General features: G+C 40.9%; 1 protein-coding gene across 1 annotated transcript in view; it reads right to left on the bottom strand.

Moving 5' to 3' along the window:
* The window catches only part of DOCK7 (dedicator of cytokinesis 7), a 109,163-nt gene that overhangs the window by 25,631 nt on the left and 56,583 nt on the right, over positions 1 to 26,949 (bottom strand). Inside the window, exons 15-31 of the mRNA XM_082313433.1 lie at positions 20,767 to 20,884; positions 20,114 to 20,184; positions 19,145 to 19,283; positions 18,845 to 18,946; positions 18,477 to 18,563; positions 17,486 to 17,717; positions 16,029 to 16,193; positions 14,914 to 15,083; positions 9,686 to 9,775; positions 8,570 to 8,665; positions 8,326 to 8,466; positions 8,060 to 8,173; positions 6,858 to 7,028; positions 5,936 to 6,075; positions 2,183 to 2,352; positions 1,211 to 1,365; positions 125 to 307 (exon numbers count right to left, since the gene is read on the bottom strand). Of these exons, the coding sequence (XP_082169559.1) occupies positions 125 to 307; positions 1,211 to 1,365; positions 2,183 to 2,352; positions 5,936 to 6,075; positions 6,858 to 7,028; positions 8,060 to 8,173; positions 8,326 to 8,466; positions 8,570 to 8,665; positions 9,686 to 9,775; positions 14,914 to 15,083; positions 16,029 to 16,193; positions 17,486 to 17,717; positions 18,477 to 18,563; positions 18,845 to 18,946; positions 19,145 to 19,283; positions 20,114 to 20,184; positions 20,767 to 20,884 (2,344 nt within the window). The remainder of the gene's footprint in view (positions 1 to 124; positions 308 to 1,210; positions 1,366 to 2,182; positions 2,353 to 5,935; positions 6,076 to 6,857; positions 7,029 to 8,059; positions 8,174 to 8,325; positions 8,467 to 8,569; positions 8,666 to 9,685; positions 9,776 to 14,913; positions 15,084 to 16,028; positions 16,194 to 17,485; positions 17,718 to 18,476; positions 18,564 to 18,844; positions 18,947 to 19,144; positions 19,284 to 20,113; positions 20,185 to 20,766; positions 20,885 to 26,949) is intronic.

The following is a 26,949-nucleotide window of genomic DNA, read 5'->3' as shown; positions in this document are numbered from 1 at the left end:
AATACAGGAAATACTTAGGAGAGAGCAGGAAATGCCTTTCTGGAGTCGTGTAAAGGGCGGGAGTGTAAAGTTCCTTGGCAAGCCCTAGAAGGAACTTCAGGAGGTTTAAACAATATAGCAGTACCTTGTATTCAAAGCAGGATACGCAAAGATAAAGCAAATCCAGCAGGCGATTGAGCTGCAACACTGACAGGTCTGTGAACCATTTCTGCAAGACACTTTCATCTGCGTTCTTGAGCACCCACAAGAGACAGATCAGAAGGCTGCGGCTGGACTCTGTTGAGAAGGTGGAGTGCTGCCTGCCACTCTAAAATAGACAGGTCAAGACGTTTGCCACACTGTATTTCAGAACCAAACACTTCAGTCACCACTAAAAGGATCTGCACCAGTTACCACCCCAGCCTAACTAATTACTAAATAGGAACAGAAGGTGAATAGACATTTTTTACTAACAACCAGGAGATACACATTTCTCTTTCTCAACCCAGCAGCTCAGTGGAGCTCACAGATAGTCAAACCACAAGAGTGAAGCAGCAGTTTGAACCAAAATAATCACATTATATGAATGAGTTTCTGTTCAGGCAGCAAATACCCACTTCCCTGAAGGTGCCTTTAATAACCTTCAGCAGCTTAACAGTTAAGCAGAGGGGGTCCCTTCATTATCTCATGTATGTATCAGTGTCTCACTTTGAGTGCAGCAAAATGAGGTCCTGATGCGGGAGTAAAGGGAGGAAGAGGGAGAAATGGAAGGGCCTGCCTGCTACTGGAATCAGGAGGATTGCCTGCCTATGCAGAGAACAGGGGAAATGGCCCATTTATGTCTTCAGCTACGTGGGATTTAGATGTGGTAAGAATTTTTACTTAGGGCTTAGAGCTCATAATGACCATTGCACTTCACAGAGCTTTTACCAGATTGTTTCAGAAAAAGAGAATCTTTATCAGAAAAGAGAATTCTTTGATTTCCTGACATTTGTTGTTTTTTATCCCTGCTTGGCATTTTATTATACCCTCTCTGAGACAGGCACAACAACATGCAAACGTGATTTGTTCTCCCTTGTCTTTCACCCTCTGCCTCCCTGTGTAACACCCACTCTGCAAAATGATATGAGTCCCTACCACTCACTGATCAGCCCCACAGGACCTGCATGCGTAAACATTTGCTTGTTGACACAGATTGAGGATCAAGGAATAGGGAGAGATGGCTTTGTACCGATGAGGTGAGTAGACAACTGCTGGGCCGAGTAAGCTGAGGGACCGATGTTCCTGCAATGGCCATGGCAACTGTCTGGCTTATCATGCTTCCACCCTCGCTTTCATAATCATCAACAGCAACGCAGCTTGGCCTCCCTCGCTGATTGTGACTCTCTGCCGAGAAACACATGCATCTCGTTAATACCCAAATTCAAAGTTTCTTTCCCCAGCCTCCTTCCACAGGACTGGTTTCACTGAAGTGTCTGGGAACGCAAATTGAAAATCATCATGCTTGTGGGGTCCTGAAAGTAAACAGGACTATTATTTGAGGTCATGCAAAGCAAAGCAAACAACAATTTTCAAATGCAACCTACACAACCTCAGTATCTAGAGCCCTTCTGAAAACAGACCAGGTCCCTTTGAATACTTCACTCCAAATCCCTACTTGCAGCTTTATTGTGTCATTAAACTCAAAGGATGGTGAAGAAGATTCCAAACTATTCCAGATCGGACTCCTTACCCTAATCTGAAATAACCCACCTCTGCTGCTCTTCAGGACACTGTGCAAAGCACACCTGAAATGAACTGACACAGCACATACTAAAAGGAAGAAGAGGAACTCTACTTATCCTTTGGAATTGTTATGAGAATTGTACAGTACCTGCGGTGACTTTTTAAGCAAGTAGGAGACATAGAGGTAGGCTGGCTATACATATACAGTCACCAGCCACATATAAACCAAAATGCATCACTAGTTTTTCACTTCATGCCAACAAGTAGGCAAATGCAGCTTTTGAGTGTTAAGAGTCATTGAGGATATATTTTGCAAGTGCAGCTTAGGAAATGGATGTGAAAACATGTCAAAGTTATAATTCAGAAATAGAAACAATCTCATCCAACCAGAAAGGGTTTTGTTGTTCGATTTTAGAACAAAAACACTCAAATCTTGTGAGCAGATGGACATATACTCAAAGCACAGAATATAAAATACCTGTAAAGTCATAAAGCTGAGGCACGGTTTCCATGATCACGCCAATCAGAGGTAGATACAGCATTGCCACCCGGGCCTTTACCTGCGGGTCAGCGTACCGCGGATCTGAGTCGTGACTGGACAGTAAATTGTGTACCATATTGATGACCTTCTTATGCAATCCAAATAAACTGTTAAAAGAGAGTTGGGTCATGCAGATTAGTTAATATCTTCAAAGCAAACTATATTTTGTAACTAAGTGGCTTAAAAAAAAAAAACCTGGTTTTTATTTTTAACTTCACATAAACTGCCATTACACGTATTTTTTGGTCTCCCACGGATTTTACAAATGGCTGGCTTTTCATTATGCCATATAAAATGTACAAAAATATTTTGCGGAGGCGCACACCCAATATAATGTGAATGCTCTCATATTTTCCAAACAAAACCAAAGCCCCAGCTACTGCTATGCTGAAGTATCAAGTCTACTAAAGACAGTTAGGAGAATTTGGGGAATATGGAAAACAGGGAGAGAAACTTGAGAGGACAGTGGGTTTAGTGAAACTATTTGTTGTGTTCTTTTTTGTTTCCATTTAACACCATTTACAGAGAGAAAAGCCCTCCTAAGACAGAACATTGCTTTTATCAAATCATCGGGAAGTTTCTGCTTCAGTTCCCTGACCCCCCATGCAATTATTCAACCAAAACAGTAGACTACAGATCCATAATTCTGAATACAATGTGTCAAAGAAATGGAGGGGTAGAAGGAAAAACAGCAAAAAACGGCCTTCCTCATTATTAAGATGCAAACGATGGCAGGGCCCAAGCACCATCCCCTTTTGCAGGGCACCCTGCATGAGCCTACTCAGTGCTCGTGCCTTGAAAACACAAACTCCCCTGAATCTCTCAAGAACTCGCTCTGCTCCTTTCAATTCCCTCAGCCACCACACAGAGGCAAAACTCTCTCAGAGCAAATAGCAGGTATCTCTGTAACTATTTGCTTCTGTAGGCAAACCAGGCCAAGAAGACAACTTTACTCCATGCACGAAGCAGCCAAGGAAGCTCATACATTATGCATTAGCAAAACATAAGCTTCAATGTTCAGACCTGAGGTATTAAAACAAGTGCTGAATTTCAGGCAGTATCCACTTTACCTGAAAAGCAGAGTTGAATTCTGGTTAAAAAAGACAAGAGGCTTTGACTGGATTGCTGGGGGTTTTAAATGATTTAAAAGACACCAGTACAGGTTAGGAGGACACTAGCTAGTTGTAGCTACACTTCTTTCCTGTGTTTTTTAATCAAGCCATAATGAGATCCTACAATTGCTTGGTTGTGTAATTAGTGAGACTCTTAACAACTAGGAAGGAAATGCTTAAGTGACTGGTTCCTTCAGATTAAAGAAAAGTCTTTGTATTATTTTGAAGGAGTGGCACTTAAGTTGTGTTTCTAACAGTTCAAGGGAAACTATCCTGCAGGCCATAGAACTGCATATAAGAAAAACACATCCAAACAAAGCAGCATAATTCAAACCCAGGGCTACATGGATTTCTTTTTCACTTTTCTGGAACAGAGCAGGTACCATGCTGGATTGATCCATAGCAAAGAGGAGGAAATATGACCCACTAATCTTTCTGGCTGACAATGCAATGAATTGATCTTGCCGCCCTCCGACAGTCCCCTCTGTTATCTCAGCCCTGGTCTGAATTTGTGTCAACACGGCACACTTTTGGAAAACTGACTTTTGTCACTGAATACTGGGGGCCAAATTCCAAATTTCTCACTTCTGGCCTGTAACATCAGTCAATATAGGCAACATGGGCATTATGAAATGAGCAACAATAATTATTCCGAGTTAATAACCAAAGCACCACAGCATTGTTTGCAGAGACAATCTGTTCAGGGTCTAGCTGCTTGGACCACTCTCTGTTCTCCACTTCTGTAACCATCACATTCAGCTGGCTTGTTTCATCTGCATGTTGTCTCGTCTTTTAGATTGCAAGTGCTCTGGAGGAAGACTGCAATTGTACCATGTTACTGTACAGCACCTAGTACAGAGGGACCTACCTAACACACCACCTTCAGGCACCAGGGTACTGCAGTCCAACTCAATCCAAAGAGCTCTTATAACATGGGTGAGCTAAAATTCAACATATTTTCCTAATGGAGCAAAAAGAGCAAGGACAGAACACATTTAAGGCTCTGTATCACCTATCAAGACCTAAGGCAAAGCTCTAACACAATAAGCAAGTAGATGGACATCCCTCTCCACTCCTGCTGCAGGATAATGCAACTGGGAACAATTCTGATCTTCTTCCAATGGTGGCCAAAACATTTTAATGGCAGCCATGTCTGAACCCTCTAATAACCTGCTGGTGATACTATATGACTGTTACTAAGACTATACTGAAGTCTTCATAGGCAAGCGAAGAGCAGATCTGAGCAGACTGGTTTACTGTTCAGATACGGTGGATCTACCAGGGCAAATGCAGAAGGCTGAAGCCTGAGAAAAACTAATAAGCTGCAAACTACATGTCATTCTGGGAAACGATAAAAACCAAATGCATTACTGGTATACATCTCCACCAAAATTCAGGAGCTTTGATCAAAATGCATCTCCAGAGCTGAACTGGTATCAGGGGGCTGCTTCTGTCTAGGTAAGGTTTGAGAGAGGAGCTGTCTCCCAAGTGGACACCAGCAACATCATGCTGATAGCTCCTTTGTGCAGCTGGGCAGAGATTACCATCCTGGTCCAAGCTTAAGTGCTGAGAATAGCAACATGGGAGAGCTTAAGGGGCAGGTAGGTGAGAACACAAAGCTTGTGAAGAACAAGGGCAAATATGGTCAGAGACAGGACCTGATTTCTAACCAGTGAGCAGGATGTTCCTATGCTACAAAAAGGATTTCTGCACACAGTGTATATGGGTAAAGATTTGCTGCTTTTCCCATTTCAGGCCAAACAAATGGGACTGCAGTGTACTATGTACATACACAAGAAAATATTCTAATTTATGGCATCACTTTCTTCTCCGACAAGAAACAGAATGAATGTTTAACTCCTGACACCTCTTGGTAATGGGTCAGAATTAACCATGAATCACCAGCATTTGTTGACTCGGCTGATATTTCTGAGTCCACCTTGAGAAAAATGCCTGCAAGAGAACTTAGGACTGTGGAAGCAATCAATAATTTCCATTGAAACCCATTTTAAAAAGGCAATGCAAAATACAGCCCTAAATAACACAAGTAACAGACTGGATGTCAGGACTACAGGCTACACTCCTACTTCAGAAAATTACTCGCTGCACAAGCCAGGCAAGTCACCGACAAACTCTGCATGCTTGACTCTATCTGTCTATTTATGTAACCCGCAGGGGCCTCATTAATGCAGAATTTATGTTTAAAAATAGCTGGGAGGACCACAGGCGAAATACATTGTAACGTTTAAAACCACCAGCAACAGAAACTCCCTACATGTTCAAAATTATTTTCTTGTTACACTTGAGAAAAGCTATTTTCCTCTTAGAGCTCCAGCAGGAACCTCCTTCCCTTCTTCTCAGCTGGAAAAATGTGACTGAAATCATGTTTACAGAGTCAGGGCCAAGGAATTAAGAAATATAAGGGATAGGGAGAAAGAAGAGGATTCTTAAAGAACTGGTTTCTTATCTTCTCAGCTCACAAATTTAAATCAATTCTGGCCATGCCAGAACTTGCTTTGCATCCACCATTTGCTTGGAAATACAGAAAACTCTTGGGAAAAAAATTGAAAAGATTTACCCTTCTGCATCAGGATCTAAAATGACAGCCAGTTCTGTTAACACAAGCCCGGCCAAGTAATGCTGTTGGCGGAAAGGCACAGATAATTCAAACATATTTGCAATCTTCTGGTCTTGGACATTTGTGGAGAACCCAGAACTCTGTGAAAAAATCAAGTTTCAGAAGTTGCATAATGAGGCCCCTTGGAACACAGAGTCAAAGCTTATGAAATACATTAGAAGCAGTTTTCAGAATTAAAGACAATCTCACATAAACTACCGTCTCCCTTTTTTGTTTGGATCTAGGCACATCTACTTACATTACATGCAAGCTCACTAACTCCTCTATTAATTCTGTTTGTTGTTATTGCCTTCCCACCTACAGGGCAGGCCTTAGGGAAGTTAAACCAAATAACCTTTAAAAGTGGATTAGTTAAACTTTTAACTCAGGTATGGATGCTCTTATTCAGGCTTAAGAAAGCTTTAATTTGATTTAGTTTATGTAATTTTGCAACTAATTAATCCACTTGAATGACACATTTGCTAATTCAAATTACTTTTTCTAAGCAGGCTAGGACTAAGCTACAGTGCACTAGAAAGACCCTTGTTTCGTAAGAAAAGGCTAACATTGGACAAAGCTTTTTCTTTAATGGCTCATTTATGTTCATGTGTTTGTCCAATATAGGAGGGGACTAGGTCCCTAAGGACAGAAATATGTGTGGTCACTATGAGGACAGGGATACAGGCATTCTTTTTTCAATAATAAAAAGATCAAAAGAAGTCAAAACGTATGGGGCAGAAAAAACTAATTTCTAAATAAACACTTCCAAAAAATATTAGCAAGCCGAGACTGAAAACACAGGTGATGCAACTGCCTCATATGATTTAAGCCTCAGAACAAAGCTCAGCTTGCATTTCCACAAAGGATCCTCATCACAGCGTACCTGAGAAGTTGCTGAAGACACAGATGGTGATGGAGATGCAGGTGGTGTGAGCAAGCTGCAGGGTAAATTCAAGGTGACGTAGTGTTCATGGCTGCAAATGATGCGAAGGAAGTCCAGCCTCAAAGATACCAGGTTACTTGGATTTGTTAAGGAATACAGCTTTGAAGACACCTGGCAAGTTTAGCCCATAAGATTGCAGTTAGCACCAAAAGAGAGTATAAAAGCAGCACCAGCCCACTCTGTCCCACCACTGCTCCCCAAAAACACTTCCCGAGCAAGAACTGAAGAGCTTGATACCATTAAATGGTCACATCCACATCACTTCTTTGTGCTACAGATTAAACTTCTGATGTGCAGGAGCCATACGCATCCCAGCCAATGGCACATGTAACAATACAAGATGTATATAACAGCCGTATTTATATAAGCAAATGACGAACTATGTGCTTCACATATGATAGCCACATCCTATTGATTTCAGTAGGGAGTTGTGAGAAGCAGGGCCACACAGTGTGATGCATCAACAGGCCAACAATGCACATTGGCTAATGTACAGAAGGGAACAAAGTTCAAATGCTATTGCTGTTCTTGCCCCCTGTATAAAATGTTTTAGACTCTGTAGCAAAAATGAGTCTAAGCCTACGCTTCTGATAACTCATCATCTCCTTTGTACACAGTGTCAGCACAGATGTTTGTAGTCAAATGAAACTTTGTGGTGCGAGGTGATTTCCCTGCCACAACATTGCAAATAAGCTTCCCAAGGCATAACGCAGGAACCCTCCTTATGGGGGAGGAGACCTTGCATCCTCAGAAGGATGGAAGGGGAGCTTGGTGATTGATATGATCATACAGGGTCAATGTGTCCTTGAGAGACTCGGTGACAAAACATGATAGTCTGAGCTCCCTCACAAAACCTCCTACTAATTTTTCGTTCAATTACTCTGAACGCGGTGAGCAGAGAGGGAATAATTCCTCCTTCCTGCTGCATGTCCATTCACTCAAGGGAATTACTTCCAATTCACATTTAAGAGCGTAAGCAGAAGGGTGTAAACTCTAAATCACCACTGAGAATGGCTTGCTTGCTCTAAAAAGACCTGAACAGCAGAATTCTGTGTCCATACTTTACTGTCTGTCTAAAGAAAATTAGAGTAATAGGCTATGCTATGGTTCACAGTTAAGTCATAATATTTATCTGCATTCACCTGTTTGTAGCAGCTCTTAATAAGAGCAAAAACAAATCCTCTGTCCATGATAGACAACAGGTCATTGAGGAAAAATGCAAGACTGGTGTTGAGCCTTTCAACCATTTCTGTATCCTACAGAGAAGGAAGAGAAAAACAGGAAAGGAAATGGAGAAGAGAACACTGTATGTTTTCAAACAACAATTCCTGGTCTAGGTATCAGCAAACATGCAGGAGGTCTGGTGCCTGAGCTCTGACCGGGGTTCAGTTTAATTGTTTGCCATTACCTTCTGAAACCGAGAGACTATATCACCAGCAATTGTGCTGACCAAAGCAGTTACATCATCCATGAAACGCTCAGGAAAACGATTCTTTCTTGGCGCATCCAGTTTGTCAGCAAAATACAAATGGTGCACCATGCTCTTCACCTATAGGAATATAAATTACAACAAAGTCACTTGCAGTTGTTGCCATTTGTGTTTCAAACTATGAACTGTAAGACAACAAGAAAGGTGTTTCCAGTTTGCTCACCATCAGCTCGAAGAAGAACCAGGCCTGCTGTAGGGCTGCCTCCCGCACACTCCCGCTGCACACAACCCACTGTAAGGCCAGCTCTTCATGAAAAAGCTACACAGATTCAAATCCAGAGTTAGTCTGAGCCTCAAGATCAGCTCACAAAACAGTCCGCATGAGAAATGGTAGCACGGTCCACGGAAAGTATGGCAAACAATGAGGTTAAGCAAAATAAATAACTGGGAACATGACAGCAGTGGTGACATCCCTTAAAGAAAAACCCCAATTAACAATGAAGGATGATGTTATGATATGTGAGGTGAGAAACGTTTCACAGCATCTTGCTCCAAAATTGAATTTCAAGTGTCAAAAGGATTTTCCACCCACCCAAAAAAAAAAGGTTTGGTGCTCAAATTAGTTTAGTTTAAAAGTCTACCTTTCTGCCTGGTCTGATTTTTGCAGGAAAAAGGAGTAAAAAGTGGACATATAAAGCGATTTGTACAAAGATGTATATTTACTGTGAGAAAGGACTTAAAACAGTAAGAAAGAAATGTGGGGCTAAGAAACAGCTTTTAGATTTCTCTTCTCAGGAGGACCAACCCACAGACTGGATGATGTCAGTGATCACATTTTCATTACACAAAAAGTCAGGCATTTTGCCTTTCTGATATCAATTAGTAGGATCTTCTCCCTTCTAAGGGAATGCACTTCAAAAGTAACTCACACTCACTTTCTGGAGTCACTTTGGATTAACATAACACCTATATAACTGAGTTCAGCACACATCCGTAATGCTAGCCATCCAACACATTATAATTTTGCACACAAGAATGTATCATTTACATGTCTAGACAGTGTTATTCATATTTTTTGGAAGGCAGTAATAAACTGGCTCCAAACAGTAGAGATATTAAGTCAGACAAGCTACTCCTAATCATTTTATTCTTCCCAATTCAAGTCTGTCAGAATACTTCATATTCACTAGAGCCTGGATATTCAGAGGTGTTAAGCAACAGCAGTTCCTAATGACCTCAGAAAAAATCAGGCTATAAATAAAAGAATAGATTGCATCATGTTTTCAGAATGACTTGACCTCCCTGCCCCACAATATTAATTGTCTTCACTGAAATCTACCTTTTTAGTTGGTAATCGTCCTGTTAATGTTTGTAAGAAACTTGACGTCTCAGTGTGCGAAGACATACGATTACAACTTCGATCCGTAGCCTACGGAGTGGAGATGAATGAATGATGACAGGACATTAAAGTTTGCTGTGGATGGGTTTTGCAGCTCAAGGACAATGTACGTTTACAAAAATACTGTTCCAACTGTAGGCTTTTACTGTCTTTACACTTTTTTATGCATTCTCAAACTCTTATTCATTTACAGATTTGGTTTCAACAAAATTACAGTACTTTTTATTGTTTTAAGACATACAGACTATTTAAATAACTGCATATTCTTATGCACAGACACTTAATGCTGCAAAGCATGAAACTTTTTCATCACTGTATTTTATCAACATGCATATGTCAAGGAGGTAATACTTGTAATTTCAGTCCATACCTCTCAATCTACCAGAGACCAAGCACGTGGGGATGTACCCCACAGCAACGCTGCTACTGGCACAGGCAACGAGAGAATTACTGAAGTTCTGTTCTGGATGGAAATAATTTGCCGTGAGTGCAAGTTGAACTCAGACTAAATATTTCTGGAAGACCGATAAACTTGAAAGGAGGTACAGTTGAGAGGTACGTTCAAGGCAACCATGCAGTGGAAAGCAGCAGGCAATAGGGGCTAAATAAGTTAAGTCTTTCTGACTGAAGCTGCTATAAAGTTTTCATACTTTGCAACACAGAACAGATACAATCGGCCCTAGCAAGTCACTGGCTCCAGCACTCAAATTTACATGTTTTCTGAGAGAATTTTACATGTGTACCAATTTTGTTTAACAATATTCCACTCAAACAGTCATGAAGGATTATTTGAGATGAATACTAAATGCTTGATGAAAATGGCAAAATGGTTCACAACATCAAAAAAAATGGCAAACATGGACAAAACTATGAAGCTGTGATTAATGTTCCCACTTAGAAATGTGCTCCACTTGAAGCTGAAACTAGTGTTAGAGAGAGAAAAAGAAAAGAAAAGCAGTCACAGCATTTACATTTCACAGACCAGCAACCACTGAAATGAAAGAAGGGGACACGTTCACGCATTTTGAGGTTTTTCATGCAGCGTAGTGAGGTGGTAGGGGAGAAGATGCTAATTTATAAAATAAAACTCACAAAGTTTTCAAGGAATAAATAAATAATAAAAAAAAAACCCAAACCACCAAAATTGGAGTATACACTGAAAGGAAGATATTCTACAGGAAAACATCAGGGAAAACAAAGCCAGAAAAACCTCTACCGAAGACACCACCTGTGTTGACTCTGCACTTGGGCTGGGGTTGGATCCCCATGGGGCTGCTTTTGGACCACCAGTGTTTACCCAGGAATTGGAGCGGTCTAAACCCTGGGCATGTAATAGAAAGCAGTTGGGAAAGGAAAGAAATATTACATGTTGCATGCCATACAGTAGTCAAAGTTTAGTCCTTAAATGCAATCAAACCAGGTTCACTGCAAACACATCACCAGTTAGCACTGTTTAGGCAGCCTGAATTCTCAGGTGTCTGTTGAAACATTTTAGTCCAGAGGATTATTTTATATCTCATCACACACCACATGAATACTGTCAACAGCTCTGGTCCGACCTGTCGTATCTGTAATGCTTGACATTCAAAAACTATTCTCCTCCTGAAAAATCCCACTCTTACTTTGATCAGTTTAAACCCGTTCACTTCAGTAGATGGAGCCAGCCCAGATCTACACTGTGACAGAGGAAAATTGGTGCACAGATGTGAAAACCACAAAGGATGCTCTTGGAGGTTTCCAGCACTTTTAGGGTAGACTGCTTGTTAGCCCACAGTTTATAAGCTCTACAAATCTTAACAGAAATGCTGAGAAATTTTGAAAAGACGCACTGTCAGCTCTCAGAGTGTTTCCTACTCATAGAACAAAAATCCAGCACCGCTGGTAGAGTAACCCTGTGAACAGGATTTCACATGGACATTTGGATATTTTCTCTGGGCAGTGTGGCAAAAAGAGGAAAGAGCACATACCTTTTCTGGAACCAACCTGCTTTGCCAAGCTAAATATAAAAAAAGCTCAATCTAGTTTGTACTCCAAATTCTACTCCTGCAACGGATCATATGGGCAAAATTACTGTGGATCCCTCCTCTCTCTCCACTCCCTTCTCCTCTCAAGACACTCAGAAAGAAGAAAAGGAAAAATTTAAACTTGTGTTTGTCCTTCAGGCTGCTCCCAAGTCAGGAACATTCAGTGGGATGCAATGGACTGGGTTCCCAGGAACCACGTCTAACGGAGGCAGTTTTGCAATGCCACAACCCAATAGCAGTTCCTTATAAATTCCATTCATGGGTTTCGATCCTCACCTGAGCGAGAGCTTTCATCCTAGTTTCTGTGCCAACTTAGGGCTTTTTCCCAATACATGAAGCAAAGGTGCAGCCCATTTCATCACAGTGATTATCATCAGCTGCAAAGTCCACCAAGCCTAACAATCTATTTCTCTCAGCAAAGAAAAATCCACCTCAAGATTGAACCCAGTGCGAGAGCTGTAACCTGGGATTCAAACCATTAATCCACTCAGCTATCCTCTATGCAGAGTACAGCAATGCTGTAATTTTGCTTAAGATGTCCAATAAAAAAAATACTGAACACACATAAGGAGAGTGTTTTAATCTCAATTACTTTTTGGAAGAAATAAATCAAAGCTCTCTGCCCGGCTCAGACCCATAAACATGCTTTATTTTGCTCACAGTGAATTAAAGTCGAAAGGACTTTGCAGAATGCTGAACTAAGCTCATGTTTTGTAAAATCGGGTCTAATTTTGAAAATGCCTTTATCACACTCACATTTCTGCTCACAGGCTTTTTAATCATGTCACTCTGGTTCTGAGGATAAAGTTAAACACACACTGTGTTTGCAGAAGCAGAAGTCATTTTGTAAAAATCTGAAAAGAGAAAGATTGTTCCCTCTTTGGAAAATAAAAGAGTACAAGAGCTTCTTATTGCTTGGCACAATCACTCAAAGTTCACAAAACTGCTATTAATTCTGTTCTATCTCTGGGGTTCAACCTGCAGCTGAAGCTGTGCAGGAACATAACATGTATTTGTGAAAATCCACTGTTGGAGCAATGAAACTCCACAATCTTTTCTGTTTTTTCCCAGCACATCTCAACATTTCAGGAATACTTAAAGCATAAAATCTCATCATAGGTCTTTTTGGACACTTAATAAATTTGCTTTAGTGGGGAATAAAATTTACATGGCCTCAATTCACAAATGAAGGCAAAATAAGTGACAGACCCAAAACCTCCTCTGTTATGATAATAAACAGAAATCTTCCAAATCCTGTAAAGGGGATGACTATTTGAATTTTCAAAATTAAGTAAGAAGTTGATAAAGGGGAGACTTAAAGCGTATTTACCAAACCTATAAATATCTTACATTACAACAAAAAACAATACAGGACTGGACTCTGAAGATTTCCACAAAACAACAAAACACTATTTGGTTTCTTTAAAAGCAGAAAGCCTCCCATGATAGATTCTAATTTGAAGTGTAGGTTCCCTATTTGGGTATACATGCTTAAGCCATTACTTGGAGAAATAGAATAGCAATTTTTGCACCCTTTTACTCATTTCAACATCTCAAGAAGTGTCTTATTTTTGTCTATTAACAAGCAGAAATAATTATATTCAACCAAAAGTCTGTATAGTCAGACTGAGCTTAATTTCTGATGCTCAGACTACCCTAAAAGAAACTTTTCCCTCAACAATTATTCACAGAATAGGTTTTTCTTTAAAGCCTGGAGTACATCTCTATATGAAAATCTCTCTTCGTTTTGTATTGTGACATTATTCCCTAAGCCAGCACACATTAAACTTCTGATAGCCTGTGTAAATTCCATATGCACATTAGTGTCTATGGCATTTCACAAAAGGTCAGGGTTGTTTAATTAGCAAGATACTGAAGTGGTCTTCAAAATACTTTAAGATTTCTAAGTCCAAACTTCAATGTAAGAAATAATGATTGGCCTGCCCACACTTCTTCAGCCTCTTATTTTTTTGGCAAATCATGTTATTCATTTTAAATTGGTAACCTCTTTCTGAAACTATGTTTTTCTTGCTCTTATAAAACCGAGGACCAACCAGCGTCAAGCCCATCTGGTCAGGCTGATGGCTTTATTAAAAAACTTGCTCACTGATCTTCCAAAGAATCGAACACAACAGCTCTCTGAAAGGGCTCAGGAATTCATCTGTGCTGGAAGAGTGAAGGGTCACAGGTGGGAAAGAGTCTCATCTTGGTGTAAGTTATCACAGTTCGAAGATTAAAAAAGACAACCCCAAGCAAGCTAAGCCACACCTCTCAGGGAAGGGAATTACCAACACAGCAGATTTGCCCTGGCTCATCCCACCTATTTTAGGCATGAAACTGAAGTGCTCAAACGGGGACTGTAGCAGTCCTATGTACATGGAAGTCACCAGAGAGGGACAGGCCTTTCTGCAGGAGATGCATATACTGAGCTGTTAAGAGCCAAAGTAAGACCATGCCAGATGCTCTGCAGTAATGTGCCCACACTAGAAAGTCACTTTCAGGTCTGGGGGGTCAGTGTGGGTGCAGAGTTAGCACACCATAAATTCATACTGCAGCTCAGCTGGCTGGACTATGGCTCACTCACTAACCGTCTGAAATCCTCTCTGGCCCATGCAGGGACTAGGAATATTCCTGCAGTGTGCAAGATACCTGCTCTGGACGTTAGTAGAGAAAGCATCTGAGCAGCCATTAGTGCTGAATGCAGAGGAGAAGACAAAGTTTTGGGTTCGGAGGTAACAGTGGGATCACAGGCTGGCAAGGTAGGGGATGCAAAGTTTGGGGAGACATAAAAGAGCTGGTCAGAGGATATGGCTGCTGGCCATGTGAAAAGTGAGGTAGTAAAACTATTCTTGTCCTATTAGTCTTGGGGAGACAAGTCCAGAAGGACTCTTGGCCCTAGCCACCACATTTGTGGAAGTAACACCGCCAGGATGGTCTCCAACAATTCAGAGAGATCAGCAACTATTTTCAAGGAGTGGAGTTTCAGTAGTATTATCAGCAACTGCCAGAAAAAGTCTGAGAAAAGGCCATTAGTAAGGACATCTTTTCACAGGAAAAAAATCACAAAAACTTCCCTGTTATTTCTTTAAAGATTAAATAAAAGAGGCTGAAGTTCCTGTAAGACCCTCAGCAGTGCCTGCGTACCTTACTGCCAATGATCGAGCGAACTTCATCGTCCGGCGAGGTGGGCGTCCCGGATATATCTGGGTTGCTGTTGCTGAGGCTCCGTGAGCGGTTCAAGTTAAGGCTTGCTGGTCGGACAGCAGATCGAGCCATGGTGGCATAATGCACTGATCCTCCTAAGCCACCAGGACCTACGGCGGTGTATGAAAGAACATCCTGTTAGACCGTCAGTCAGAGCCTTGATCTCATGCTGCTTTACACCAGCCTGATGCAGCAAACCCTCTGTATAATCAGTAGGTCTGGCCCATAATGAAATCTTCCCTGTGCCTTCCCCTTGCCTGGTTCTCCAAGGCAAGCAGCAGGGAGAAAGGGATGGGATTAAAAAGCTATTTTATCCACTGACCTGTGGGAAGCAGGAAGCTCCCTGGGGATTTAGGCAGCCAGTGTGAGGTATGTCTTTAGCTAAAGGGATACTTTCCAGACCTCAGAGTTGAAAACCACTGAAGAACTGGGCACAGTTTTAAGTACACAACCTTCCCAACCCCTCTCAGAGGCTTTCCACTTCATGCAAAAAGCAAGTGCTGTGCACAACAGTCCTTCCAAAGCCTAGTTTTCTGTGGCTGTCATTCACACTGACTCTTCCCCCATGCAGATATATCCCTTGTTCTCAGTAGGGGTGGAATTAATTTGTCTCCCTCCTGTACCCAGACATGTTTTTTCAGGTATTTCACACTCCTTTGCCAGTGTTTCAACTTTTGTTGTAACTGGATAAAAGTACAAAAGTACCAGTGAAGGAGACTGGGAAACATGACAGGCCAAGAGCGTACCACGTCTGTCTAACTTGCTACAGAAAACAAAACTAAAAAACCAGTATTTTGCCATAATTTAGCCTCGTGGTCTTTCAGCGGTGACACTGTTATTTAAGATCATCAAATAGTTAAATCTCTGACATTGCTAACTGTAATTAAACTCATCTTGTAAATGGCTACGCTGGATCATAGAGAAAGTTAATAACCGAGCTTGGCAGGGAACAAGCCATGCACTTGGAGCTCAAGACTCAAGAACACCTGCCAGCAAGCAATTTCTGCTTGCTTTTAACAAACTGTGACTTGAAATAAAATGAAAAAAAGAGCTACCTGGTGATGGTGAGTTGGGATAGGTATTTGGTAGGCGAAAAACATAATAAATATAGGAAGCAAGAAGGCTGTTTCTGCCATGCTGGTCCTGGTTTCCATCCAAGTTCTTGTGAAGTCTGTTTATGATTGATGCCATCGCTTCAAAAGATGCTTGGCCCAGGTTAACTGAAAGTAATAAGTGAGGAGTTTGTTTTAGACTGCAGAAGTACCCATGAGCAAATCCTAAATGTGCATTTTGTCCACCTTCTAAAGGATAAATGGTGAAGCTTGTTAAAGAGTATAGCAAGCATTTCTCATGAAAAAACGAACCTGGTATTTGAACTAGGTCTAATAAACAGCTTGACAGGAAGACAGGTGTTGCAGTGATAAGCTTCCACTTTTATTAATAACTAAGTTAATGAATTTAGGCCTGATTTCTGGAATCAGACCAACTTTGGTCATCAACTGCAATGGTAACAAGATCAAGTCCTTGTTTAATTGATGGATAATATCCTTTGGATATTTATCATACTTTTCTCAGTTAATTATTTCCTCCATATAAGCCTTAGCCAAAATATAAACTGTATCAAAAAGAACAATTCCATTCTGTTTTGGAAAAAAAATCTAAAAATAAGCACAGAAATCTACACATGGCTCAAGGTAGATATTCTAAACAAATTAGGGATGAAGCAGACAGCAGCTGGAGACTGTAAATCTTAGTTTTTTAAAACCTATACACTAATGTCCTCAATGCTCCATACAGACAAACTAAACCAATACAGAACACTTACAGAGCGAAAGAGCTTTAAAATATAAAATAAAAATTCAAGCAAAATTCTTCCCCAGAAAGATAACTTTTCTAAAATAAATGATTGCTATTTTTAAAGCAGTCTTAGATACCTATATTCCATCATGTCCAAACTCAAGTTTCCTACAAAAAATCCCAACTGCTATTTTAAATACTAAGGAGCTAATCTTGACTTCCACTTGAGATTTTTTTTGTACTGCCAGAGCATAGCCCATAACAGGGAGCAAAAGGAAGGATTATTCATGCTGACAGTATCAGATCCACAATAGCTAGAGGAACATACATGTATCTTACCTACTCCAAGATTTTCTAAGGTGACTAGTAAGGTTGAAATTCTTAGTTTCTGAATGTTGGTACGGAGACACCTTGACAGGCTCCAGTGCTAAGAAAATGCTGAGCATCCAACTCATGAAAGTCAGGCCCCTTTCTGGTGTCTCAACTTGGACACCAAATTACTAGTCATTCTTGGAAACCTTTGTATTAAATATTGCTCCTGTGTATACCACCACTGATCTGGATGCCAGCATGTTTTATTTTGAAGATACATTGTATATTAGTGGCACTGAAATAAAGCATAAAAATGGACTTTTTTATTTCTACATAAATATGATAAAATTGGAAGTGTCAAACTTTCAGCTATGTAATTCTCTATAAAACTTAAATAGAATACCTATTTGGCCTGCAATGACAGGAGGTCTTACTACCAGAAGAATCAGTTTGTCAAGCAGGAGATGAAGAAATCGCACTACCGGCTCCAGTTGAGAGGAATTTAAAGCTGAAATGCTGCTTTTCAGTTCATTTTCCAAGTTGTTTTCCATAATTCTCATGTCTCCTATTCGCACAGGGAACATGTGCTCATCCAGAGCATGGACAAGTGCAAAGAACTTGTCAAGATAAGGGTCCTACACACAAGCAAAAAAACCAATAATCAGCAAGAAGCTCCAAAAGCAACTCCACTTTTTATGGATTTGTACCTCATGGATGGATTCTATCCCTCATTCTTCTATCTGACCATTTAATCTCACAAAATTAGCCGTAACTCAACATCTTTGAGAGCTCTGCCTGTATGTCTAATTCAACTGAAATCAGCCAATGTTCAGAAGCTGTCAGGGCAAAACTAGATGACCCACAGACTGTGTATTCTTAGAAAAACAGACAAAAATAAGATCATGTTACTATTTACAGCACAAATAAAATACACAAAAAACATCAAATGACATACTGGGAATTAATAAAACAAAAGTTGAAATGATTAGTCAAAACAATTGTTGTCTTTCTTTTCAGATCAAAGAAAGACAGATGAAAAATACATGGAGAAACAAAAGAGGCAAAGGGGAAAAGGAAAAACAAGAAAACATCATATGCCTGGACTGTATGTTAGACCTGTTGTATTAAACACAACAGTCTGAGGTCTGAAAACACTGTTGGCCATTCACTCCCTGTGAATAAAGGCCAAACTGCTCATATTTTTAAGCAGGACTTCTCAAATATACTCACAGTAGAATGTGGAATAACAGGTCTGCTGGCTCAGAACTGAAAATGAGATTGTAATTTCACTACAAGTAATTATTATACTCTTCACAGTATCAACTTTGACAGCATTTCAACTGTCAAAAGACTATGAAGCTCTTTTTATTGCAATGACTGCTCTTAACATTTACCTGAGTGTGGAGGGATGATACAGCAACAACTTCTACGTTGAAAACGCCTTTGTGGTTATCCACCCACTTCATTCCAGGGAGTGGAACCTGCAAGTTACCAGAGAGATGAGTGAGGATGTGATAGAAAGCAGAGCTAAGGCACTTCTAATTACAATTGCCATTTCTTTTCATTTTATTGTCAGATCACACAGGTGCCCACACACACAGACACACACCTGTCTGAACTGAACAGCATTTAAGAAATAAATAACCTAAGACTTAAAAATACACATGCGTGCGCACGTGCACACACACACACACGTACACATACGTTCTTTCACTTTTTAACAGAAGCATTCTGCTGATTTTCAGCATGAAGAAAAACTCACCTCTGGAGAAAGCACTGAATAAGCCTGTGGTGGTTTTTCCAATGAAACAGGTAGGCAGAACTGACCAGTCTTTAACCGTCCATTTTGAAGCATCGGTATCCACTTTAAGGAGAAGAAATTAACAAAGGAAAAAACAAAACCACACACAGCTTAAGGCTTTCTTGAACTTTGCAGGCTTGACTGTCAAGTTCTCAAATTCTACAATGGCATAGGAGTTGACAGTGATGCTAAACAAACTGCAAACAAATGCATTACGAATATATCTTGTGCCGAAAAACATAAAGACTGAAAGACACTCACAGTGTATCCGACTGGAGTCTCCAGGGGAGTGTTTTGTTTTTGCTGGCAACTGACATGGTAGAAAGTAAAAAGCAGGTGGTGGTGATCGGTTAAAGTGGCTGGAAGCTTAATCTTGATTTCCTCATGAAAATCAGGCGATCTGTGCAGAGACCAGACCCTCAACTGAGTCATCAATACAAACAGTATGGTTTGCTATCTTATGCTTCAGACCAAATCCTTTGAGTTAAAGTATCTGGAGGGAAGGAAGTATATGGACTATCCCAAGGGATTAAAGCTTCACTTTCTGATCACCGAGGACTGGAAAAACTTCACATATGCATTTACAGTCCACAAAAAATGAAAGTGGCAGCCCCCTCCTCACACAGGCACTCTGAACTGTGCTGCTCCCCATGAGCAATAAACTCTTGTCTCAAGGTGGAGACTGCCACAACCCCCAACCTGCAGGACAGGATTCTCTCCCCAGTACATCTCTCCCTGGTACAGCTACAAAGACTATCAACATGTTAAGGCCAGACTAAGCACTCCTTGCCCCAGCTGCAATGAAATTATTTTCAAGACCAAGTACTTCCAATTTGTTACTGAAGTCTAAAAGGCTCCAGCAAAATCACAAAGCACATGCTAACATGAGTTTATAATGTAAATCTTCATGCCTACTAACTCGAAGCTTGTACTTACAGCATTTGCTGAGTTGGGCTACGTGCTCAGGATCACAGCCCCTGACACAATGCTCTTGATTTGTACCAGAGCAAACAAAGACTCCGGCTCCTAGTCATCACAAAACTCTAATGACAGTACCAACTGACACTGCAGCTGTTGTGAGTGCTATGCAGATAGTCATTGTTAAATAATTAACACTGAGACGGAGTCACTGGTGAGTTACTCCACTTTCACAATGGTAAAACTTCCTTTGGCTGGAATCATACTATCCGTATGGGGCCATGTCCTTCCACAAGCCATCATGTGTTTTACCTGTTGTGATATACTACAGCTGTGTATGCTTCTTTGGAAAATTCAGGACAGCTAGATTTGCCAAAGATGACCTGCAAAAAAACAAAACAAAAAAACCCCTATAAAATTGTGTCAAGAATTTGTTCCATAATCCCGCAGAGACATTTACAGCGCCATTCACAAGTCTGTGCAGCTGTGTACAGTCACATCTCCTTGTTACATGCTCCTTCACTTATATGCAATATTGTACTTAGTTGCTGAAGAGTTCACAATAACCCCAGTTACACATGCTCACAGATATGGCTGAAGAACTGATTAAAGTAACCACCCCTATGCAGATCTTCACCAAGTGCTGATCACTTCTGGCCCTGAACACAAATATAATGATCACCTTTAATTTTTTTGGCATGGAAGCAAAGATGCTATTCCAAACACAAGGGTGTCCACTGCAAACATCTCAGGTTAAAATACTAGCTACTACATTGCTACTTTGCAAACTCTATACAAATGTACTCTTTGTTCTGAAATACTGTAATTTTATATTCTCCTGAACTTGTTATTTTGAAATGTATTTCAGCGAGTTTTTCTTTAACACAAGGGATTTTACGACTGCAACGTGTACTCTGCCTTATCGGCATGCAGAATTTACATGGAGCACAAAGCACTTCCCTCACCGGCATAGCATTGCTTGGGTCCTCTCCATACATGAACTGGACTTTTACAGTGATATTCCTGGCAGATCCTTGGCGGTTGGCAAAGTTAAGGCTTTGAGGATAGACATAAAGAAGATTCCTGCAAGAGACAAAGGCATCAAATGAGCATCTCCGTGTAAGAATAGGAGGGTTCACACCTTAATTAATGCTATTATTTAAACCTCTATGGAAACACTCAGAGAGTCAAAGTGAAGGGTTTGACATTTTCCATTAGCCAGGTGGTCTTCTCTTCAACATAAGTGCACACCCATACAAATGATTTGATAATGGCTCCTTATTTTAGACATCAAAAGTCACAATTTTTTAAACTGCTATCATACTGTGAAATAGTTCCTGTTTATAAGGGCGCTTGAAAAATACATCTAAAAAATTTACCAGTGATTCTACAATCTAAGAAGTTCAAGTGGAAAGAAAACATGAATAGAAAAGCACTGAGAAATGTTTGTTCAACACAGAGTGGCTGGTTCCTGTTAAATACCTTCCTTGTTGTGACCTGTCCTTTTTTTTTTTCTTTCTTTTTTTTTAAATCTCCTTACATCATGATGACTTCAGGTTACACCTCTCCTCTGAAAATGGATTAAACTAAATGGATACCTGTAGCTTCAGCAGAAAAGCAGTCTTCACAATGACTGAGATAGAATGGTGTCTCCAATTCCACACCTGAATACCACACTTTGGGGAGGATGGGGATCAACTAAAACTCACAGCTGAGAAGCAAGTTAGGAGCTCTGGAAAACAGGGGGGATGGCCAGACTGAACTAGGAGTGTTTAGGGAATGGCTGGGGCCACAGGTAACGACAACAATCCCAGGTATCTAAAGAACCGCTGCAAAGACCAAAGTAATAAAGTGATCATTACATCCACGGGGAATATGACAGGATGCAACAGGCTGAAATTGCAGCACAGGAGAGTTAGGTTAGATGCAAGGGAAAATGTTCTGACCGTAAGGCTCGCTAAGCAGTAGAACAAATTGCCTGGGGTGGGTGTGAAATCTCCATTTTCTGGTAGCTTTTGAGGACAGGTGAGGCAGACACCTGTCCAGATCGGCTTATAGACAACCTCAGCCTTCACGGGGGAGGGCCACATTTTGGAGGCCTCTTCCAGGTCCATTTCTCCAAGTCTATGATTACTTTAAACACGACAATGACAAGATGAAAATTCTGCATTATTTTCCATCCTCTTAGCCCTGCTGAGTCCCTGCCAACAAAGTGCAAGTTGGATTCACACAATGTTAGCAAAACTGTGCACTACGAGCCCTCGTCTGCCCTATGAGCAAGTCCCTTCCATGTTCCTATAAAGACAAAAAAGACAACAGCCCCTGAACGATTCCACTCAACATACTCATTTAGTCAAAGGAAATATACCTTCTTTTGCCCCCAAACAAGCGAAAGCATATGAATTATTATACATCTTCAAAAAGTCAGCCTGGAAATCCCCTATCCATCACCCCAACAGCCCTGCCCACCAGACCAGTATCATTCCCCCTCAGACACCCTTGTTCCTATGGCTCCAACAAGAGGGACCAAGAAGGATGCTCACCACAGGCTACTCGGCAGCCCAATGGTTAGGTGAGAGGTTGATGTTGCTGCCTTGCATCTGCTAGGGATAAAAGATTGGCATGTTGCATTTTGGCCACTGAAGCAACCAATTCTGTAACAAGCTCTGGCTTGTAAGGCAGGAGGTAAAAGAGGTTCCCTTCCCTTCTGTCCCCCTCCGGGAACTATTCAGTGAATCTGAACACAATTTATAAGTAGTTTCCAACTGTTCCTTGTCCCAGAGAGACAAGAGACAACAGATGGGCACAGAAAACTGCAGTGAGGAGCACAGCCAGACAACATTTTAAGTGTAATAAAGCAGCCACTACAGAGTGCTGGAAACAGTAGACTGAAAACAAAAAGACCCTTTTTTTGATTGTCAGGAGGGCAGTGATTTAGTTGCTCAGCGAAGGCACCCTGTGCCTTTTTAGATGCCACAGGTAGCCTAAGCACCGGGCTAGTGGTGGGTCACTCTCCTGAAGGAGCAGCTGGAAAGGTGGGCTGCCCTAGGCTGTCTGAAATTGCACTAGATGTCAATGTTTCAGCAAATGAATCCCACCCAAGGACTAGGTTCTGATGGCAACTCCATTTGCTCCCCGATACCCATGGGTACTCCCATCTGTTCAGACACGGGCTAATGCTAGTCCTAAGGAATTCTCTGAGAGCCTCTGAAGAACAAGGTACCTCCTCAAGGTGAGCACCTATATAGAGCAGTCCAGCTGTATAGCTCCAGAAGGCTATACAGGGCAGCATTATGAAGCCAGGCTCTTTTTCACCCCTCCAGGCAGAGGAGTATGTTTAGCTGGCACGTGGGAATTTCTTCCCTTTCAAGTCCTTCATGGTGAATTAAGTTTTTGAATCCCATCCCCATTGGTCGCTTTGCCTAATCAAGGCTCTCCTACTATTTCAGAGGGGGCCTATGCCGTTTTTGTGACTCCACTAAATTACTTTGTTCCGGCATGAATACATTTGCTCCTTGATGTTCTTTTTAAAATGAAAATGGATATGAAAATTTACTCTAAAATGTACATTGCTCATAAAACTTCTATTAAGTATTATTAGTGCTTAAGAGAAGGATTTAATGTATTTGTGAAGCCAGGCTACAGGATCCCTATATTAAAGGCTTATGCTTAGGACTGATTTATGCTGAATAGCAGAGATGAGCCTAAACCAAGCTTGCAGTTCTCCTGCCACCTCTTCTGCTAGGGCTTGGCCTCCTGGGAGCAATGGAGACATTTCACCAATTTGATGTGACTCTAGAAAGAGGGTGCTAGAGACCTACAAGCAGACATTACAGCTGACGTTACATGTCAGGTAGGGCTTTAGCTGCATTCACAACAACAAGCACTGGAGGAAATGTACGGGTTGTTCCCCCCTCTTCGTTGCTTTTCAAGCCCTCGTCATATGAAAGGATCAGAGGGCAATTATCCTGCATTTCATTAGGAAGAAGCTCATGCTGCTTAGGGGAGTTCAGATGCACAGATCCCACTGTAAGACAGGGGAGAGTTGGATGCTTGCTTCTGTTCAGGCAGCTTCTCTCCAGAGGGCTTCCTATTACAGGCATCATCCTTTTGATGAGAATTTACATATAGAGAGGGGAAAAGAATTCCCCCGCTCACACATGAGAATATGACCTCAAATGAAAAATCCTATTTTACCTTACTCTACATAGGTAAAAGCCGCAGATCTTCCCATCTGCCATAAGCACAGTTACAGGAGACATGGAAAGAGACTCACGGCTGAAAAACCAATAGGAATATTATAAATCTCTTGAAGGAACCCATGCCCCTGTCTGGCAGCCACCCTGGGAGGCTGACTTCTCTGTTTCTCCTCTTTCCTTTGATTCATTCATCTCAAGTTCTCATCTTATTATTTGTGTACACAAATACCTGGGCTCAGTAGACTTTGTAGGACACCAGAGGTGTAGCCACTATACTCTGAAAAAAGTGAAACAACTTCAGTGCAAAGTGATGGTAGAAGCTGCCTCACTGTGTGGGTGAGATGATAGGCATCGAAGTTGCTGGGCTTTTAAAGGCAAAGTAAGTGGCATGGCACTGAATGTAGTCTTCAGAAATCAAGAGAGGACAGCCCCAGCCCTGTATTATACACAAGCAGTGGGAAGCAAGAAGAGAGCGCAACTTTCTGGTGGGCCAGACATCGTGGGGAGGTCTCATATCACAGTGTTCAATTCTCTATAGAAGGAATAAAGGGAGGAGAAGGAATTGACCATGAAAATAACACTGCAACACCAACAACCATGCTAAGCATTCACTGATTAAACAAAAGGACTGCTAGTCCTTATGCTTCCAGGTAACAGTTACTTCTTGATGATACTGTTCACAGATTTCTATCAATAAAAGTTTCAGCCAGAAGCTTTAAACCCAAGGACTTGTGTTTGAAGCTTTTATTAAAATGCTATGCAAAATGTATGCAAAGCTTATACTATTATCTCAAACAGATCTCAAAAGTACTTTTACCTCCATAAAATGAACTGCGAAAGTACAAAGGCTTCCCAAGCCATGGAAATAATGGCACCAGGCACTCCTCTAAATATTTATATAATGTGATTGCAGCCATTTTGCAAAATCCTTCATAAAAGTATTAAAACATTAAGAGCTGATCCTAACTCTTAGAGGGAATGTCTAACTATTATGAAAATTTCCCTTTCCAGTAAAACCCAGAGACCTTTTTATTTGCTTTATTCCTCCTATAAAAATCATTTAAAGCCCATTTAATAAGGGTCACCCAGGTGCATGAAAGATCTTCAGGATCATGTTTGTTACATACATCTTTTCTTGACTGGGCTAACAGCTCTCAGAGGCAGGATTCCCCCTTAGGGTTTCAACAGCCCCTGAATCTTACAGTTTAATCATACCAGGTTTTCTCTCCTCTGCTCTTCTGTGTCCTGCTTTTCTTATGGACTCTGTGACTGTTGTGACATCTAAGGGTGCTATTTTGTAGTGAGCTTATCACTGCTTGACTTTATTGGCACTGGCATTAATATGGAAATGTGCTTGGCAGCCACTCATGCTTTTTTAATATTTGACATCAGAGCATTTTTACTGCCTTTCCATTTGGAAAAAAACCTTTCTAAAAGGTAGTGTCATGTCTGAGCAATGCCCCGGCACAAGAAAGCTGCCGTAGCTTGCTGAGTTACCGTGCGTCAGCTGAGCCGTGACAACTGTGGCGCAGGAACAGGCAGTGCACGGCGACACGCAGGAACTTCTCAAGCTGCAGAAACCTGGTAAAATGTCTGATCTCCAGTTGTTTCGTTATTGCTATTTCTTGAGTAACTTCCTATGTTTTTCTGAAGACTGAGCCAAGAATAAAGATTTTGGGGGGTGACGGGGTTAGAAAGAATTCAAAACTATATAAAACAAAACTGAGAAAGACTTCTTGTAAGAAATAGCTAAAACAACAGAAAATGATTCATTTGAAACCCTGTAAAAGCAAAGCCACTCAAGCACTTTGAAGTGGATTGTAGAAAGTCTATACTTTTTTTTTTTTTTTTAAATTTTGCAACCAGTTCTTAAAGTTTTGCAGCCCCAAATCCCTGTGTCAGATGCCAGAGGCTGGACTTTGTTCCCTATTACAGAGCAGCGTCAGGCCCAGATAAAAACCATACCTAAACTTCATCTACACAAGTGAAACTCCAATGAGTTATCTTACTTTTTTTAAACATTGCAAGTGTTTAATAGGGTTATCAGGTATGATGTATCTTGGTCTACCATTCAAAGCAAAACCTATCAAACCTTTCAGAATTAAAGTGTTAAGAACCCTAACAACTTCCCACAAAGGTACAATACAAGTGCCATCCAGATCCTGCACGTTTTGGTTTTTTTTCCCCCCACTCATTTGAACAGCTCTTCATACATTTCCATTGATATTAACAAATGAGAAAATGCTGCAGGAATGATGACTCAATGAAAACCCTCCAGGCTGATCATTGTCCCATGAATAACCCTAATTGTTCTAACACTTTTTCTAACAGATTTTTAGTAGGGTTGAGTAAATACTGATTTGGTGAGTTTCCTTAGAAACTAATCTGAAAAAAATACAGATTTCAATAGGGCATGATAGACTTCAACTGAACAGATTCTCATAGACTAGAACCTCATTTGCATCCCTTGTGAAAGCAATCAACTTTGTCAAAACTAGATCTCTGGAATAAAGCCCTATGCCATGCAGATCAGAGAATTCATCACGATAAACACTCATCACAATAAAATTAAGAATTAATATAATGATTAGCATTTGAGCCCTACTTACCAGACTTTTACATGTGGAGTTAAAATAAAGTGCCGATAAAAAGGCAGAAGCAGAAAGATTAAACGGTGTTTCATTTTAGCAAAAGACCCTGTTCAATTCTTTGTCTCTATATAGACTGAGCTTCCCAACTGCATCACTAAAATATTTTTACTTTGATGACACACGTACCCAGCCCAAGTGCAATTCTGCTGAGAAGCACCTGATTTAGGAATACAGCAGACTCCCCGCTGGCCAAAGCCAATGTAATACTTATCCATTGAATAAGCAGCATCAACCATAATAAACCTGACTCTAAACTCCCAACACAGAATAACACATATGTTTATAACTTTCAAGCTGT

Source organism: Platalea leucorodia, assembly GCF_965183815.1.
Source record: "Platalea leucorodia genome assembly, chromosome: 5".
Lineage (NCBI taxonomy): Eukaryota > Metazoa > Chordata > Aves > Pelecaniformes > Threskiornithidae > Platalea > Platalea leucorodia.
Note: the sequence above shows the minus strand (reverse complement) of the source record. Positions and strands in the feature narration are given on the sequence as shown.